Source organism: Miscanthus floridulus, chromosome 8, assembly GCF_019320115.1.
Source record: "Miscanthus floridulus cultivar M001 chromosome 8, ASM1932011v1, whole genome shotgun sequence".
In the NCBI taxonomy this organism is placed as follows: domain Eukaryota; kingdom Viridiplantae; phylum Streptophyta; class Magnoliopsida; order Poales; family Poaceae; genus Miscanthus; species Miscanthus floridulus.
In genome coordinates this window covers 37,178,781-37,196,641 of record NC_089587.1, presented here as the reverse complement: position 1 = coordinate 37,196,641, position 17,861 = coordinate 37,178,781, and the positions used below count along the sequence as shown (strand labels likewise).

The 17,861-nt window shown below is 53.5% G+C and overlaps 1 protein-coding gene across 1 annotated transcript; it reads right to left on the bottom strand.

Moving 5' to 3' along the window:
- Positions 1–7,237: 7,237 nt before the first annotated feature.
- LOC136471639 (late embryogenesis abundant protein, group 3-like) lies at positions 7,238–8,796 on the bottom strand. The gene is made up of 2 exons (XM_066469387.1): positions 7,716–8,796; positions 7,238–7,628 (listed from the first exon to the last, which is right to left on the bottom strand). The coding sequence occupies exons 1-2, from the start codon at positions 8,658–8,660 to the stop codon at positions 7,446–7,448; spliced, it is 1,128 nt and encodes a 375-aa protein (XP_066325484.1). The 5' UTR covers positions 8,661–8,796; the 3' UTR covers positions 7,238–7,445.
- Between the last annotated feature and the right edge of the window lie 9,065 nt (positions 8,797–17,861).

Sequence of the window (17,861 nt, the reverse complement as noted above, 5' to 3'; positions counted from 1 at the left end):
TAACTGTACACAGATTCGGTCATAATTTGCCGTAAAAACATGTTGGGAACTCTTCCAAAAGGAACTGAAGAAGAAACTATTATTAGGTTATATAAATTAAAAAAATCCAGAAGAGTTTCTCGATTTCGGTCTTTTTCGTTTTTCTTCTTCTGTTTTTTTATTTTGCCAGTGCTTTTTTGTTTAAGCGTACTCAGTTATGTGTTATGTATCCTGTTCAAGTATCGATGTTCGCTATCCTATGATCCGTATGTACGTGCCCGTAACCAAATTCAACGTATATTTTTATTCAGTTCCAACCGTGGATTTTCTATTTTTCTACCCGTAAAGGAAAGATTAGCAACCCTAGATAAATACTTAACATTCTTATTTTTGTTTTTCATAAATGTTTTGATTTTTTTCTTCAATTGCAAGACACAGACACCTTGCTAGTAATATTAAGGCCACGTCTGGTATGGCTTCTCCACTGGTTTTAGAAGTTGTTTGGAGCCGTTCTCTATCACATGGGATAAAAACAAAATTGCTTCACCCAGAAAGCCCATTAAATCGTGCTCTCATGGAAGTTTAAGATGGGATGGAGCCAACAATAATAGCTTCGTCCGGCTTCACCTCGTCCTAGTGGATTCTGCATGAAGTTTTATGAGAGCATGTTTTAAGAAGCTTTAAATATGAAGCTATTTTGCTAAACGGCTTATCTCCAACTCCACCGATAAGCTGTTTATAGATCTAAAGCCAAAAAACTGGCTTCAACTAGTGAAGTGAAGTCGTGTCAAACGAGGCCTAAAACTAGAAAAAAAATCTAAATTACTCCCTCTAAATTTGGCCTTGGTCTAGATAACCTCTTAAACTAAGTGTCGGTGCAAAAAGTGACCAACAAGTAAATATTTATAGTTTTGTCGTACGTTGCGATCGGAGGTGGCCTAGCACTCAATGACACAGGGTTTATACTGGTTCAGGCAACGTGCCCTACATCCAGTTCGAGTCGGTCGGTGACTTTATTCCTGAGCCTAGGTGCTCGAAGTTTGCAGTGGGGTAACAAACAAGAAGGAGAAAGACGGGGGTACAAGAGGTCCGGTCGAACTCCGATCGGAAGGGCCAAGAGCGACAGGAGCTCCGCTATGAGCTAAGTGTTTAAGCGTGTGCTTATGGTTTGAACCTGACGGTTCTGTGGTTGTGTACCAGTGAACTTGATCGATCTAATAAATTTAGAATCACTTGAATATTGGGAGAGAGCGTATCCCCTTTTATAGATGAAGGGGATGGCCTTACAAGTGAGAGGGAGAGAGTACGTATGCTTCTAAGCCTTGTTGTCCACGCCGGTGGGTACATGATGGTGGTAGACGCCCACAACACTGTTGGATTGTCGGATGCACGTGGGAGGTTGCGTCATTTTGTTCGGGTATGGCAGATGTCGGTACCTGCTATACTATTGATGCCCAGAGACATATGAGGAGTTTCACCATGTTCACTTGGTACGGTAAATGCCGGCGCCCACAACACTGTCGATGCCCAGAGGCATGTGGGGGGAGCCTTACCGTATGGGAGTTAATGGCGCTCACAATACTGTAGAGAAAATATCGGCGTCCACAACACTGTTTGTGTCAGGGAGGTTGCAGAGTACTATTTCTACAGGTGTACAGGGTACGGTCCCTGGTATCGTAGTTTGACTTGCGCGCCTTGCTTTGCTTTCTCCATTCGTTCCCTGGTTCTTTCTGAGCAGGCGTCCCTGGTCGGTTGGTCCCAGTCGGCTCTGATTGCTCTAGTCGAAGAAGAGCAGTGAGCAGGGTTTTTGCGTACCTCGGTCGGAGACGTGGGGTTAGAGTCGGAAGTAGTGCTTTGGCCAAGCCTTCTGGTCGGAGAGGCCGTCCGAAGGCGGGCTAGAGACCGAAGTAAGCCCTACGGTCGGAAAGGTGTGCCGGAGTCGGAAAACGGGCGTCGCTCCTCCTCGGCCAGACCTTCCGGTCGGTGATTGGATCACCCTTCTGGCCTATTATTTAGATACTTGGGCCGGCCCTATGAGTTGCACGTTGTCTGCTTGGGCTGAGTCTTTGTTGGGAAGCCGGTCTGCGAGGGACCTTGGGTTTATGAACCCGACAGGATCCCCCGAGCCCTCAGACGATTAGGGCAGAATCGTCTGGGAGATTTTTATCTTGACGGTGGGTGCGCGCGAGCGCACCCGCGGGTGTAGCCCCCGGGTGATTCAGGCAGAATCGTCTATGGGGGTTTTTGTGTTACCAGCGGGAGAGGTTTTTGTTTTGTCAGTGGGTGCACGTGGGTGCGCGCACCCGCGGGTGTAGCCCCCGAGCCCCCAGGCGATTCGGGCAGAATCGTCTGGGGGTGTTTGTTAGCGGGCGTGTGTGCGTGCTTTTTAGTCGAGATGGAGTTGTCAGCCAAGGCGTCGTTGCGCAGCCGAGGCGGTTTAGTTTTTTAGGGATCGGGTAAGATGGAGCTCGCGGATCCTGGCGTCGATGTGCGCCATGGGATCGGGCGAGGTAGTTAGTTTTAGGGATCGGACGAGACGGAGCTCGCGGGTCCTGGCGTCGGTGCGCGCCGTGGGATCGGGCGAGTCAAAGTAGTGGATCCTGGCCTCGGTGCAGCCCACGCAGCCGAGGTAGTTAGTTAGTTAGTTTAGGGATCATGCAAGCCGGAGCTCGTGGATCCTGATGGGGCGAGTTTGGGGTCGTAGACCCAGGCGTTTAGTGTACAGTCGAAGCGTAGCCGAGTGGATGGGGCGAGTTTGGGGTCGTAGACCAAGGTTTTTGGTGTGCCTTGAGCCCCCGAGCCCTGTTGGGCTTCTGGTAGGGGTCGGTTTGAGTTGTGTGCGCTACCCCGTCCTTGGTTTCTCACAACTGGAGGGGTTGAGTTTTGTCCCTTGTCCCGATCACTCGGGCTCGAGTGACGCACTAGGTGAGTTCGCTAACGGGTATGATCGAGTGGAATCTGGGTCCGTCGTTTGTGACGGGGTCGGCATAGCCCTCTTGTGACATTCCACTGATCCTTTACCTGCAACCCGGCATATGCTTGGGTCGTTCTGGAGATCGACCCGGGTGGCCTGATGGCCTCCTCTCGATGGAGATTCTGTGGGCTTGGTAAGAGGTTCAGGATCGAACAAGAAGGTTGAGATGACCCTGTTTGCTTTGGGGCAGGCGGGGCGAGGGCCGCATGGGGCTCATCTGTGTTTTCTCCCCTGGCTCTGTTTGATGTGGGGTGGCCTTGAGCCCTTCGTGGGCCAACCTTCGAACCTCGATCGGTCGTTGCTCATGTCGAATGAGGCAACTACCGCTCCGTGATGCAACACAGAGCGTTGTGATGCATTTCGCTGCATGTGCGATGCTTAGTTCCCGTGCCCCCAGGCGGTTTAGGGCCCGAATCATCCGGAGGGCACGGACGTATGGAATGAATGCGTGTATGAATATATGAAATGATTATAAAGAAATAGCGGGGGTTGGTAGTGTTACCTTGATGACTCGAGTGAAGGGGTTTGAAGAGCTTTAGTCAGAAATGTTCGACCGGGACCCGTGCTCATCGTTCGTGATGGAGTCAGCATGTCCTACATGGGGCATCCCTTTGCTCCTTACCTATCTCTCGGTGTTTTTCTGAGCCGTTCGATCGACTTAGGAAGCCCGATGGTCTCCCCTGGCGGAGATCCCGTTTTGGGTTTTTCCAAGTCCCACCTAGGGATACGGAGAGCTACCCGTGTGTGGTGGCGCTTTGGTTCTTGTGATCGGCGTGCGGTAGTGGTGGGCCATACCCTGGCCATGTCTCGCCTTACCAGGCGGAGTTCCATCTGACCAGGCATCGTTCCGTCGATCAATGTGCGTCCCATCGGTCAGGGTGCGTCCCATCATTTCCCATCCGCATTGAATGGGGGAAGGGAGGGAGTTTTTCGCTCTGATCTTTTGCCCCTCTTCGGCTGTCGTGTTTCCTCCTTAAATAGGGGGAGGGAGGGGGCTCTCCATCATAGTCCTTTACCTGTTCTCCAACTATTGTCTCTCCTCCTTCTTCCTCCTCACCGAGAGTGCCTGTATGCCGCGACGGTTCCTAAGTGAGAGGGTAAGCGAGGGGGAGGACTTATAGACCCTTTCATGAATTCGGAGCGTGATGTCGAGCTAGAGGCTGCCCGGGGCGGTGCTGGCCGTCTTTGCCTGAGAAGGGGTGGCTTCCGCTGAAGGGGGTGGCGTGCTGGATTCATCTATGAGGCCTTTTTTGGGATGGAGCCGTGTGAGGATTTTCTCCGATAGATCTTCACCGTGCGAGCCTTGTCGGAGGGGAAGTTGCTCAGGATCATACCGATGGAGGGTTCCGCTCTTGCAGCTGCTCAGGTTGGCCAGTTCATAAAGTTTGATGAGATTTCTTCCAACCATGGCAGCCATACCTTGGTAGCAGCGTCCTTGCCCAGGAGCTGCCTTGACTGCATGAGAAGGTCAGGAGCTCCATGCTCTTCTGCTGAGCATCTATGGGTGCAACACCCTTGAGATACCCGTTGCGCTCGCCGAAGTCAAGGGGACGGAACCAGGGGCCCCTTGACCTCCTGGGAAGTCCACACCCACGGGTGTGGTATTTGGAATAGAAGTAGTTTAGAAAATGTAATAGTTGTGGGTGAGCCCCCATGTGAACAGTTTTTTTGTATCAATGAATCCATCAGTTCTGTTCTTGTGATAGAACCACTATCCGTTCCTTGTTTTTTATCCTGGCATAACTTTTGTTTTTATCCTTTTCTTTTTCGCACCTGCCCATTAGTTCCGTAGGCTACAGCTGTTAAGAACCTAGGCATGGCCCACAGGGCTCGGCTGTTTATAACCGTAGGTCATGGCGGGGTGCGTTCGGTTGGGAGTAAGAATAGAGTCACGTGGGGCAATCAAAGGAATGGAATGTGCTTCCGTTTGGGGACAAAATTATTTACCATGTGATAGTAAAAAAGAGAGGTAATATTTAGTATTGTACCCTTATGGAGCCCCCGAGCGCCCCAGGCTAAAAATGTTTGGGCTGGGGTGCTTTTACAGGAGCAAGTGTTGACTAAAAAGCGGTAAGACCAAATTTAGGGGAAAACGACGTAGCTGTTCAATGTTCCAAGTGTTGGTGAGAACGTTGCCATTGTTGTCCTCTAGTCGGTAGGTGCCCAGTCGGATTACTTCGGTCACCGTATAGGGCCCTTCCCATGGTGGAGAGAGTTTGTGCTTTTCCTTCGTTGATTGGGTTCTCCAGAGTACGAGATCACCGACGTTGAGTATCCTCCCCCTCATCTTCCTTTCGTGGTACCTACGGAGGGTTTGTTGGTAGCGAGCGGAGCGGATGACGGTTGTCTCGCGGGCCTCTTCGAGCAGGTCGACTGTGTCTTGCTGAGCCTCCGTGGCTCGGTCGCGGTCGAAAGTTTTCACTCTTGGGGCACCATGGTCGAGGTCAGAGGGCAGCACTGCCTCAGCTCCGTAGGCCAGGAAGAAGGGTGTGAACCATGTGGATCAGTTTGGGGTCATTCTCAGGCTCTAGAGGATCGCTGGGACCTCTACAACCCATCGCTCGTTGTACTTGTTGAGTCGGTCGAAGATGCGTGACTTAAGTCCTTAGAGGACCATGCCATTGGCACGCTCGACCTGACCGTTAGTTCGTGGATGTCCGACCGAGGCCCAGTCAATCCTGATGCCGTATCCATCACTGAAGTCTAGGAACTTCTTTATGGTAAAGTTAGTTCCGTGGTCAGTGATGATACAGTTAGGAACGCCAAACTGGTAGATGATGTCGAGGAAGAATTTGACTGCCTCTTCCGAGCGGATGTTGGTGATGGGCTTGGCCTCTATCCACTTGGTGAACTTGTCGACTGCTACGAGTAGGTGAGTGAAGCCGCCTGGGCCCTTTTTGAGGGGTCCTACCATGTCGAGGCCCCAGACCGCGAATGGCCAGGTGATGGGGATGGTTTGGAGCTTTTGTGCCGGTAAATAGGTTTGCCGAGCGTAGAACTGGCATCCTTCACACCTGCGGACGACCTCCTCTGCATCTCGTAGCACGGTGGGCCAGTAAAAACCTTAGCGAAAGGCTTTTCCGACCAGCGACCTTGGGGCCGCATGATGTCCACAAATCCCGACATGGACCTCGAGGAGGAGCTGCTTCCCTTGGTTAGCGGGGATGCACTTCATGAGCACCCCTGATGGACTCCGTTTGTAGAGCTCGTCACCGAGCACGACGAAGGTCTTAGCGCGTCGAGCGATCCATCGGGCTTCAGTCCTTTCGGGTGGGAGAACCTCCTCGAGGAGGTAGGCGAGTAGCGACGCTCACCAGTCGGTTTGATCGAGAGCCAATACGGCGACGTTGGCGGGTGACGTCGTCATGGAGGTACCAGGATCGGAGCCCCCGAGCGCTGGCTTGGCGTTGGGGTCGGAGCCCCCAGGCGCCGGCTGGGCATCGGGGTGTGTCTGGATCGGACCTTCTAGGATGCAGGCGGACAGCTCATGGACGTCGTTGATGAAGACCCTGCTTGGGGATGGATCCCGCCTGGCGGCCAATTTTGCAAGAAAATTGGCGGCATCGTTGTCCTTTCGGTGGACGTGATGCAGCTCAATCCCCTGGAATTTGTCCTCGAGCTTGCGTACCTCTTGGCAGTATGCTGCCATGAGGGGGCTTTTGCAGGAGGACTCCTTCATGACCTGATCAACGACTAGCTCCGAGTCTCCGCGAACGTAGAGTCGCGTAGCACTAAGCTCGATGGCGATGCGTAGTCCGTTGACGAGGGCCTCGTACTCCGCGGCGTTGTTTGAGGCTGAAAAGTGGAGGCGGATGGCCCTATGAGTTGCGCGTTGTCTGCTTGGGCCGGCCCTATGAATTGCGCGTTGTCTGCTCGGGCTTGCCAAACGAACTAGATACTTGGGCCGGCCCTATGAGTTGCGCGTTGTCTGCTTGGGTCGAATCTTTATTGGAAAGTCGGTCTACGAAGGACCCCGGGTTTATGAACCCGATACTAAGATTTTGTTCAATTTAGATGCCGTTTGACATGGCTTCTACACCATCTTCGGGGAGCCGTAAACTTCACTTGCACGGCTTCTCTACCGGCTTCAGAGCCGTAAACTAACAGTTTAGTTCGTTTGGCACGTCTTCTCCACCGGTTTCAGAGCCATAAACTAACAATCTGATTCAATTTAGGTCTTGTTTAGCACGGCTTTTCCATCGATTTCAGAAGATTTTTTTTACTAAATGAGTGAAAACAAAACTTAGCCTCAGTGATAACCTGCTAGATTAACATTTGGTTCAATTTATTGCTCCCTCCAACTATTTCACCAGTAGACGATAAAAAAGTACACGAACTCGCATGTCATACATTAAACACACTTCTCCGTATATCGCAGTTCACACTCCGCACGGGAGCACCCATACAGTGGCAATACACACCTCAACGTGTCGCAAAGGCAGTACAGGGCGAACCCAAATAAGCAGAGCAACGGCTCCACGTCATCATTCCATCAAGCGAGCTTGCGCTTCTCCTCCTTGGCTCCTCCGGTGGCCTTCCCTTTCTCGCCTTCTACCGGGACGAGCTCCTCCTCGCCGGCCACGATCCCCTTGGCGTGCTGCGCGAGCCCAACCACCGTCGCGCCCACCGCCTCCAGGACGTCGCCCAGTACCGTCGTGTCTTCGTCTTGGCCACCCTGCATCACAACTAAGCCGTCAGCTACGCACACGCTTGCCGCAAAGAACAAACGCGACGTCGAACACCACCTTGCGCGTGCACGTACCTTCGCCTTCGTCGTCGCATCGCCACCGCCAGTCTTGCCGGTCCCTGACGCGCTTTCTTTCACTTCCCCTGCCTTCTGCTCATCAGCGCGCCAAGCGGTGTCCTTCGCCCTGTTCCCGGCCTGCGCAGCGGTGTCCCTCGACCTCTGCGCCATGCCGCCGGCCGCGTCCTTCGCAGTCTCCTTGGCATGTTCGGCGGTGTCACCCGCCTTCTGAAACATGGATACGGCTGTATTCTTCACCTTCTCCTTGGCCTGCACGGCCGTGTCCGCGGCCTTACGCGCAATTTCGCCGGCGGTGTCCGTGGCCCTGTCCTTGTGCTGTCCGGTCATGTCGCGAGCCTTGCTCGCCGTCTGGGACGCCGTTTCCTTGGCCTTGCTCGCCGTCTGGGACGACGAGTCCTTGGCCTGCTGCGTGGTTGCGCCACAGCCAGGCTCCTCCGCCTGGTCGGCGGCGCGGGCCTCGCGCTCCCTGCCTTGCTCCGCCTTCTCCTTGGCGTACTCCGCCACCTTGCGCGCGGTGTCGGCCGTCACCTCCGTCGCCTTCTGCGCCACCTGCGCGCCCGTGGAGACCGTCACGTCCTTGGCCTTCACCGCCGCCTGCTGCGTGTACCCGGCCGTCGTCTTCGCCGTCGCCACCGCCGCCTCCTTCGCCTTCTCGGCCGCGGCCTTGGCGAAATCCGCGGCCGTCTCGCCGGTGCTCAGCGTCACCTCCTTGCCTTTCACCGCCGCCTGCTTCGCGTACTCCGCGGCCGTCCCGGCCGCACCGGCAGTGACATCCTTCACCTTCGCGGCCGCCTGCTTGGTGTAGTCGGCCGCTGTCCCCGTGGCCTCCTGGGTCTTCTCCGCCGTGGCGCCAGCCGCGCGCGTCGCCGTGTCCTTCACGCCCTGTCCCGCGGCCGTGCCGGTCTCCCTGCCCTTGTCGTGCTTCGCCGCCGTGTCCTTCATGCCCTGTCCCGCGGTCGCGCCGGTCTCCCTGCCCTTATCGTCGTGCTTCTCCACCGCAGTGGCGGCTTCGAGAGCTAAGATGAGTACGTAGAGCGTGGCTACTGTGCTGATGAACGGAGGTGTGTGAGCTGATTGATGGTCACCGGTTGTGATCGCTCGACGCTAGTGGCTTCCGGCTTGGTGATGGCTGGCGTTGAGCGGTCCGGGTTTGATCGCCTAGGTTGCCGTGGCACCGGAGCGTGACGCGTGTCGGGAGGAGCTGCCACGTGCGACGGAGCGGATGGGATCGAGGAGCTCGTGGTGCGTCAGCGGCTCACCGAGAGGGGACAGGGGAGCACCATCCACCACCACGCAGCGTGTACCGCGAGGGGACACGAACACGACGCGACTCATCAGAGTCCGTGCGAGCCCATCTCATCCGCACGCGCGTGGACGGACTCTTTCCGATTTTTTAAATTATTATTATATTATAGGGCCATGCCCCTGTCTTAGCATTAGCAAAGACACCACCAGGCTTACAGCATTCAGGTGGGATACACCTGTCCATACAGTCTCAGGAAACACCCTCAAGTTTACGACAGAAATCCTCAACGAAGCACCAAGAAAAGCTAACTAAAACTGATGCAAAACTCTTTCAAAAACAGCAAGCGAAACGGATTCTTATCACTTCTTCATTGTTTCAAAGTCGACCAGCTTCAACCAGGATCTCTCCTTCCCATCATTTGCCTTAGTACTTTCTGAAAGCTTCCTCTTCACTTCCTCACGTACAGGCTGATCATCCCAGTTACGTGCCAGCTGGAACATCAGGGCATCTCCTATGCCCCTTACTTTGCTCAGCCACAAATTCTTGTTGGATTTGTAGCAATGTTCTTCAGCTTCTCCAATCTCAGCAAGAACTCTTGTTTTTTTCTCCTGGGAACACAGGACAACCCATGCCTGCAGCATAGCTGCAATTCTCAAGAGCAGGAGCCTCAAATCCACCCAAAACTGTCCCTGAAAACAAATGCCATTCCTTAGCTTCCAAAGCCCCCACAGGGCTGCAGCACAAAAGGAATTGCATAGTAAAAATTTCTTATTACTTAACCACAACTGTCCAATAGACAGGAAATCCTGACCTACATCTCTATCACAAACTTCAGAGAAATAAATCCACGTCTGCTTAGCTACAGCACACTCAGAGAAAAGGTGCTGCACTGATTCATTTTCAGAACAGAAAAGGCATGTCACATCATCTAATTTCTTTCTTATGCTCAGATTATCACGAGTCAAGTCTTATTTTTAGATAACAGCCGTAGAAAGAACTTAATTGTCGGTGCAGGAAGTGATCAACACGTAAATATTTGTAGTTTTGCTGTACGTTGTGATCGGAAGTGGCCTAGCACTCAATGACACAGGGTTTATACTAGTTCAGACAACGTGCCCTAGTCCAGTTTGAGTCGGTCGGCGACTTTATAGCTGAGCTCAGGTGTTCGAAGTTTGCAGTGAGGTTACAAATGAGAAGGAGAAAGATGGGGGTACAAGAGGTCTGGTCGGACTCTGGTCAAAGGGACCGAGAGTGATAGGAGCTCCGCTATATGCTCGTGGTTTAAACCTGGTGGTTCTGTTGTTATGTGCTAGTGAACTTTATCGATCTATCTGTTTGAGAGAGAGAGTGCATCCTCTTTTATAGATGAATGGAATGGCCTTACAAGTGAGAGGGAGAGAGTGCGTATGCTACTAAGTCTTGTTGCCTACGTCGGCGGGTACAAGATGATGGTAGGCGCCCACAATACTGTTTAATGTCAGAGGCACGTGAAGGTCGCGTCGTCTTCTTCTGGTATGACAGACGTCGGTGCCTGCTATACGTTGATGCCCAAAGGCACGTAGGGGGTTTTACCATGTTCGCCTGGTATGGTAAATACCGACGTCCACAAAACTGTTGATGCCCAGAGGCATATGGGGGAGCCTTACCGTATTTATCTGGTATGGGAGTTGATGGCGCTCACAACACTGTAGGGGAAATGTCGGCGCCTACAACACTGCTTGGGTTCTGTTATGCCAGGGAGGTCACAGGGTATTGTCCTGCAGGTGTACAGGGTACGTTCCTCAGTATTGCGGTTGACTTGAGTGCCCTGCTTTACTTTCTCTGTCCGTTTCCTAGTCCTTACCGAGCAGGCATCCCTGGTCGGTTGGTCCCAGTCAGCTCTGATTGCACCAGTCGGAGAGGAGCTGTAAGCAGGGGTTCGGCGCATTCCCGGTCGAAGAAGCGGGTCGGAGTCAGAAGTGGTGTTTTGGCCAGGCCTTCTGGTCGGAGAGGCCATCAGGAGGTGGGTCGGTGTCGGAAGCGGGTGTTGTTCCTTCTTCGTGAGGCCTTCCAGTCAGAGAGGCGGGCTGGAGTTGGAAGCGGACGTCGTTCCTCCTTGGCCAGGCCTTCTGGTCCGAGATTGGATTGTCCTTCTGGCCTATCGTTTAGGTGTTTTGGGCCGGCCTATGAGTTGCACGTTGCTCATAACATTTGTCTGTTGGGCCAAACCTTTGTTGGGAAGCCGGTCCATGAGGAACCCTGGGTTTATGAACCCAACAGGAGCCCCCGAGCCCCCAGACAATTGGGGTAGAATCGTCTGGGAGATTTTTATCTTGGCGACGGGTGCGCGCGAGCGCACCCGCGGGTGTAGCCCCCAAGCGATTCGGGTAGAATCGTTTGGGGTTTTGTTGCCAGCGGGGGACATTTCATTTCGTCGGTTGGTGCGCGCGAGCGCACCCACGGTGTAGACCCCGAGCGATTCGGACCGAATCGCTTGGGGTTTTTTTATCAGCGGGTGTATGCGTGCATTTGAGTCGAGACAGAGTCGTCAACCAAGGCATTGTGCGTAGCCGAGGCAATTGTTTTTAGGGATCGGGCGAGACGAAACTCGTGGATCCTGGCGTCAGGCGCAACTGAGGGATCGAAACGGACTCGTGAATCCACGCGTCGGGCGCACAGAGGAATTTTGGGCGAGTCGGAGTCATGGACCTAGGTGCAGCCGAGGCATTTTTTGGTGTCTTGAGCCCCTGAGCACCGTTGGCCTTTGGTAGGGGTCGGTTGAGTTTTGTGTGTTACCCCATCCATGGTTTCTCGCAACCAGAGGGGCTAAGCTAACGTCGCTTGCCTCGATCGCTCGGGCTCGAGTGTCGCGCTCGGTGAGCTCGCTAACGGGTATGATCGAGTGAAATCCGGGTCCATCGTTCATGATGGGGTCGGCATAGCCCTCTTGTGGCATTCCACTGCTCCTTAACCTACAACCCGACAGATGCCTGGGTCATTCCAGAGACCGACTCGGGTGGCCCGCTGGCCTCCCATCGATGGAGATTCTGTGGGTTTGGCGGAGGATTAGGATCTAATGAGAAGGTTGAGATGGCCCTATCCGCTTTGGGGCAGACTGGGCGAGGGCTGCTCGGGGCTCATCTATGTTTGCTCTCCTGGCTTTGTTTGACACGAGGCGCCCTCGAGCCCTTCGTGGGCTGGCCTTCGAACCCCGGTCAGTCGTTGCTCATGTTGAATGAGGCAACTGCCGCTTTATGACGCAACACGGAGCGTTGTGATGCATTTGACTGCATACGCAATGCTTTAGCCCCCGAGCCCCCAGGTGATTCGAGGTAGAATCGCCTAGGGGACGCGGGTGTATGGAATGAATGTGTGTATGAATGTATGAATGATTATAAAAAAAGAGCGGGGGTCGGTAATGTTACCTTGATGACCTGAGTGACGGGGTTTGACGAGCTCCAATCGGAAATGTCCAACTAGGATCCATGCTCGTCGTTCATGACAAAGTCGGCATGGCCTACATGGGGTGTCCCTTTGCTCCTTACCTATCTCTCGGCATTTTCCTGAGCCGTTCGATTGACTTAGGAAGCTCGATGGTCTCTCCTGGCGGAGATCCCGTTTTTTGGGTTTTTCAAGTCCCGCCTGGGAAGGTGGAGAGCCGCCTGCGCATGGTGGTGCTTTGTTTCTCGTGACCAGTCAAGTGGTAGTGGTGGGCCATACCCAGGCCATGTCCCGTCTGACCAGGCATCGTTCCGTCGGTCAGTGTGTGTCCCATCGGTCAGGGTGCGTCCTGTTGTTTCCCATTCGCATTGAATGGGGGATGGGAGAGGGTTTCTTGCCCCAATCCTTTTGCCTTTCCTCAACTGCTCCGCCTTTTCTTTAAATAGGGGAAGGGAGAAGAAAAAAACTCACAGACCCGTTCGTGATTCTAGAGCATGATGTCGAGTTGGAGGTCCCCCAATGTAGATGAGATGGTGCTGGCCGCCTTCGCCGAGAAGGGGCTGGTTCCACCAAAGGAGGTGGTGCACTAGAGGGTGCCGTATGTCACCGGCTTTGTCACCATCTGCGAGGCTTTCATCGGTATGAAGTCGTACGTGGACGCCTTCCAGCGAGTCTTCTTTAGGCGAGCCTTGTCGGAGAGGAAGACGCTTGGGACTACGCTGGTGGGAGGTTTTGCCCTTGCGGCTGCTCAGTTTGGCCAGTTCATAAAGTTTGATGAGATATCTTCCAGCCATGGTAGCCATACCTTGGCGGGCAGCGTCCCTACCTAGGAGCTGCCTTGACTACATGAGAAGGTCAGGAGCTCCATGCTCTTCTGCTAAGCAACTATGGTTGCGACACCCTTGAGGTATCCGTTGCACTCACCGAAGTCGAGGGAGCAGAACCGGGCGACTCCCTTGTGGTACCCATTGCGCTTGCCAAAGTTGAGGGAGCAGAACCGGGTAGGGCCCTTGCGGCGGTGGTTATGTCCGGCGGCGTGTGTCGTGGCGTCTCCTTTGGTGTCAGTCGATCCCGTCGAGCGGCCACAATAGTATTTGGAGTAGAAGTAGTCAAAAACTGTAATCGTTGAGTTCGTGGGTGAGCCCCCGTGTGAACAATTTTTGTATCAATGAATACATCAGTTCTGTTTTTGTGATAGAATCACTATCTGTTCCTTGTTTTTTATCCTAGCATAGCTTTTGTTTTTATTCTTTCTTTTTCGCACCTACCCATTCATTCCGTAGGCTGTAGCTTTTAAGAACCTGGCCATGGCCCGTGGGGCTCGGCTGCTCGTAACCGTAGGTCGTGGCGAGGTGCGTTCGGTTGGGAGTAAGAACAAAGTCACATAGGGTAATAAAAGGAATGGAATGCGCTTTCGTTCAGGGACGAAGTTTTTACCATGTGATAGTAAAAAGAGAGGTAGTATTTAGTATTATACCCTCATGGAGCCCCTGAGCGACCTGGGCTAAAAGTGTTCGGGCTGGGGTGCTTTACAGGAGCAAGTGTTGAATAAAAGCGGTAAGACCAAATTTAGGGGAAAACGACGTAGCTGTTCAATGTTCCAAGTGTTGGTGAGAATGTTGCCGTTGTCGTCCTTTAGTCGATAGGCGCCTGGTCGGATCACTTCGGTCACCGTATAGGGTCCTTCCCATGGTGGAGAGAGTTTGTGTTTTTCCTTCGTTGATTGGGTCCTCTGGAGCATGAGATCACCAACTTCAAGGATCCTCCCCTTGATTTTCCTTTCATGGTACCTATGGAGAGTTTGCTGGTAGCAAGCAGAGCGGATGATGGTCGTCTCATAGGCCTCCTCGGGCAGGTCGACTACGTCTTGCTGAGCCTTCGTGGCTTAGTCATGGTCGAAAGCCTTCAATCTTAGGGCGCCGTGGTCGAGGTCAGAGGGCAGCACTGCTTCAGCTCCGTAGGCTAGGAAGAAGGGTGTGAACCCTACGGATCGGTTTAGGGTCATTCTCAGGCTCCAAAGGATCGCTGGGACCTCTACAACCCATCGCCCAGCTTACTTGTTGAGTCGGTCGAAGATGCGTGGCTTAAGTCCTTAGAGGACCATGCCATTGGCACGCTCGATCGGACCGTTAGTACGTGGGTGTCTGACCGAGGCCTAGTCGATCCTGATGCTGTATCCATCACTAAAGTCCAGGAACTTCTATCCAGTGAAGTTAGTCTAGTGGTCAGTGATGATGTAGTTAGGAATGCCGAACCGGTAGATGATGTCGAGGAAGAATTTGACCGCCTCTTCCGAGTGGATGTTGGTGATGGGTTTGGCCTCTATCCACTTGGTGAACTTGTCGACTGCTACGAGCAGGTGAGTAAAGCCGCCCAGGCCCTTTTTGAGGGGTCCTACCATGTTGAGGCCCTAGACCATGAATAGGCAATTGATGGGGATGGTTTGAAGCTCCTGTGCCGGCAAATGAGTTTACTGAGCAAAGAATTGGCATCCCTCACACCTGCGGACGACCTCCTCTACATCTCATAGTGCGGTGGGTCAGTAAAAACCTTAGCGAAAGGCTTTTTCGACCAGCGACCTCAAGGCCACATGATGTCCACAAATCCCAGCATGGACCTCGAGGAGGAGCTGCTTCTCCTGGTTGGTGGGGATGCACTTCATGAGCACCCCCGGTGGACTCTGTTTGTAGAGTTCATCACTGAGCACGACGAAGGTCTTGGCGCATCGAGCGATCCATTGGGCTTTAGTCCTTTCGAGCGAAAGAACCTCCTCGAGGAGGTAGGTGAGTAGCGGTGCTCGCCAGTCGGTTTGATCGAGTGCCAATACGGCGACGTCAGCAGGTGACGTCGTCATAGAGGCACCGGGGTCAGAGCCCCCGAGCACCGACTTGGCATCGGGGTCAGAGCCCCCGGGCATCGGCTTGGCATTAGGGTGTGTCTAGATCGGACCTTCCAGGACGTGGGTGGATGGCTCATGGAGATCATTGATGAAGATCCCGCTTGGAGACGGATCTCGCTTGGCAACCAATTTTGTGAGAAAATCGACGGCGTCATTGTCCTTTTGGGGGACGTGATATAGCTCGATCCCCTAGAATTTGTCCACGAGCTTGCGCACCTCCTGGCAGTATGCTGCTATGAGGAGACTTTTGTAGGAAGACTCCTTCATGACTTGGTCAACGACCAGCTCCGAGTCACCGTGGACGTAGAGTCACGTAGCGCCGAGCTCAATGGCGATGCGTAGCCCGTTGATGAGGGCCTCATATTCCGCATCGTTGTTTGAGGCCGAGAAATGGAGGCGGATGGCATAGCGGAGCCTACTCCCATCTAGGGAGATCAGAACCACTCTAGCCCCTGAGCGGGGCATCATCATGGACCCATCAAAGTACATTATCCAGTACTCGTGGGTGACGTCCGGGGTCGGTAGCTGCACCTCCATCCATTCGGCGACAAAATCCCTGAGAGCCTGAGATTTAATAGCGGTATGGGGGATATACCTGATGTCATGGCCCATGAGTTCGAGTGCCCACTTGGATATCCGTCCCACGGCGTTGCAGTTATGGATGATGTCCCCAAGCGGGTATGAAGTGACGACCGTGACTTTGTGGTCGGTGAAGTAGTGTAGGAGCTTTCGTGTCACCATCAGCATGACGTATAGGAGTTTCTGCACCTAGGGGTACCAGACCTTGGGGTCGGTGAGTACCTCCCCGATGAAGTACACGGGCTGCTGGACCTTAAGGTGGTGTCCTGGCTCCTCCCTTTCGATGACCAGGGCAGCACTTACCACATGGTTGCTTGCCGTGACTTAGAGGAGGAGGGGTTCTCCCCGTTCAGGAGCGACGAGGATTGGCGCCAACATCAGGGGTGCTTTGAGGCTTTCCAGAGCCTGTTGAGCTTCCTCAGTCTAGACGAAGGCATCCGTCTTTTTGAGGAGCTTGTAGAGTGGCATCCCCCGTTCGCTGAGCCAGGAGATGAATCATCTCAGGGCAACCAGACAGTTGGTGAGCCTTTGCACGCCTTCGACATTGTGTATAGGGCCCATGTTGGAAATGGCCATGATCTTTTCGGGGTTGGCATCGATGCCACTCTCGGACATAATGTATCCTAGTAGCTTTCCCTTTGGAACCCCGAAAACACATTTCTCGGAATTTAATCTGATGTTGAACCTTTGAAGGTTCACGAATGTTGCGGCCAAGTTTGCGATTAGGTCGCAAGCTTGAGCCGTTTTGACCACTATTGCATCAACATAGACGACGATTGTTGGTTTTGGCCGCTCGGCTTGACCAGGCTGATCGAGCGGGTTGATTTGGTCAGTGAAGCATTGCTACATGCACCTTTGGTAGGTGGCGCTAGCGTTCTTTAGACCGAAAGGTATGGTTACGTAGCAGTACGAACCATACAGGGTGATGAACAAGGTTGTGTGCTGATCAGATCCTTTTATCATGATCTGGTGATAGCCCAAGTAGGCATCCAGAAAGGAAAGGATCTCACAACTCGAGGTGGAGTTGACTATCTGGTCTATGCGCGGCAAAGGAAAGTGATCCTTTGGACACGCTTTGTTGAGCCTAGTATAATCAACGCACATTCTTCATTTTTTGGTCTTCTTTTTAACAAGAACAGGATTGGCGAGCCTATCAGAGTGGAATACCTCTCTGATGAATCTGGCTGCCAGGAGTTTGGCAATCTCTTCGCCTATGGCCCTGCGCCTCTCGTCGTCGAAGCGGCGCAGGCGTTGCTTAGCGGGCTTCGAGCCCAGGATGAGGCACAGTGCATGCTCGGTGATGTCCCACGATATGCCTGGCATGTTAGATGGCTTCCATGCAAAGACATCACGATTGGCAAACAAGAAGTCGATGAGCTCATATTCCTATTTGGCCGAGAGCTGGGTCCTGATCCGCACCGTCTTGGTTGGGTCGGTGGGGTCGATTCCCATCGTCTTGGTTTCCTCGAGCGGGCAGAAGGCCATCGAGGAGGTTGGCTTGTTGCAGTCTGGGACTACTGGGGTCGACGACTCCCCAAGCCACAGGAGCTCAGATGAGTTGATGACCATGGTGGTGAGCTCAAAATGCTCATGGTCGCATGTGAAGGAGTGCGAGAAGGCGCTGCTCATGGTGATGATGCCGTTTGGTCCTGGCATCTTCAGCTTGAGATAGGTGTAGTTGGGGATTGCCATGAATTTGGCGTAGCATGGCCACCCCAAGATGGCGTGGTAGGACCCTGGGAAGTCCACCACTTCGAATGTGAGGACCTCCGAGCGGAAGTTGGCTCAGTTGCCAAACATGACGGGTAGGTCAATCTGTCCGAGTGGGTATGCCTGCGCTCCCAGGATCACCCCATGGAAGGGAGAGCCCACTAGGCAGAGTTCCAACCACGGGATGCGCATGGCGTTGAGGGTGTCGACGTAGAGGATGTTGAGGCCACTGCCTCTGTCCATTAGCACCTTGGTGAGGCACTTCTTGCGGATGATGGGATCGACGACG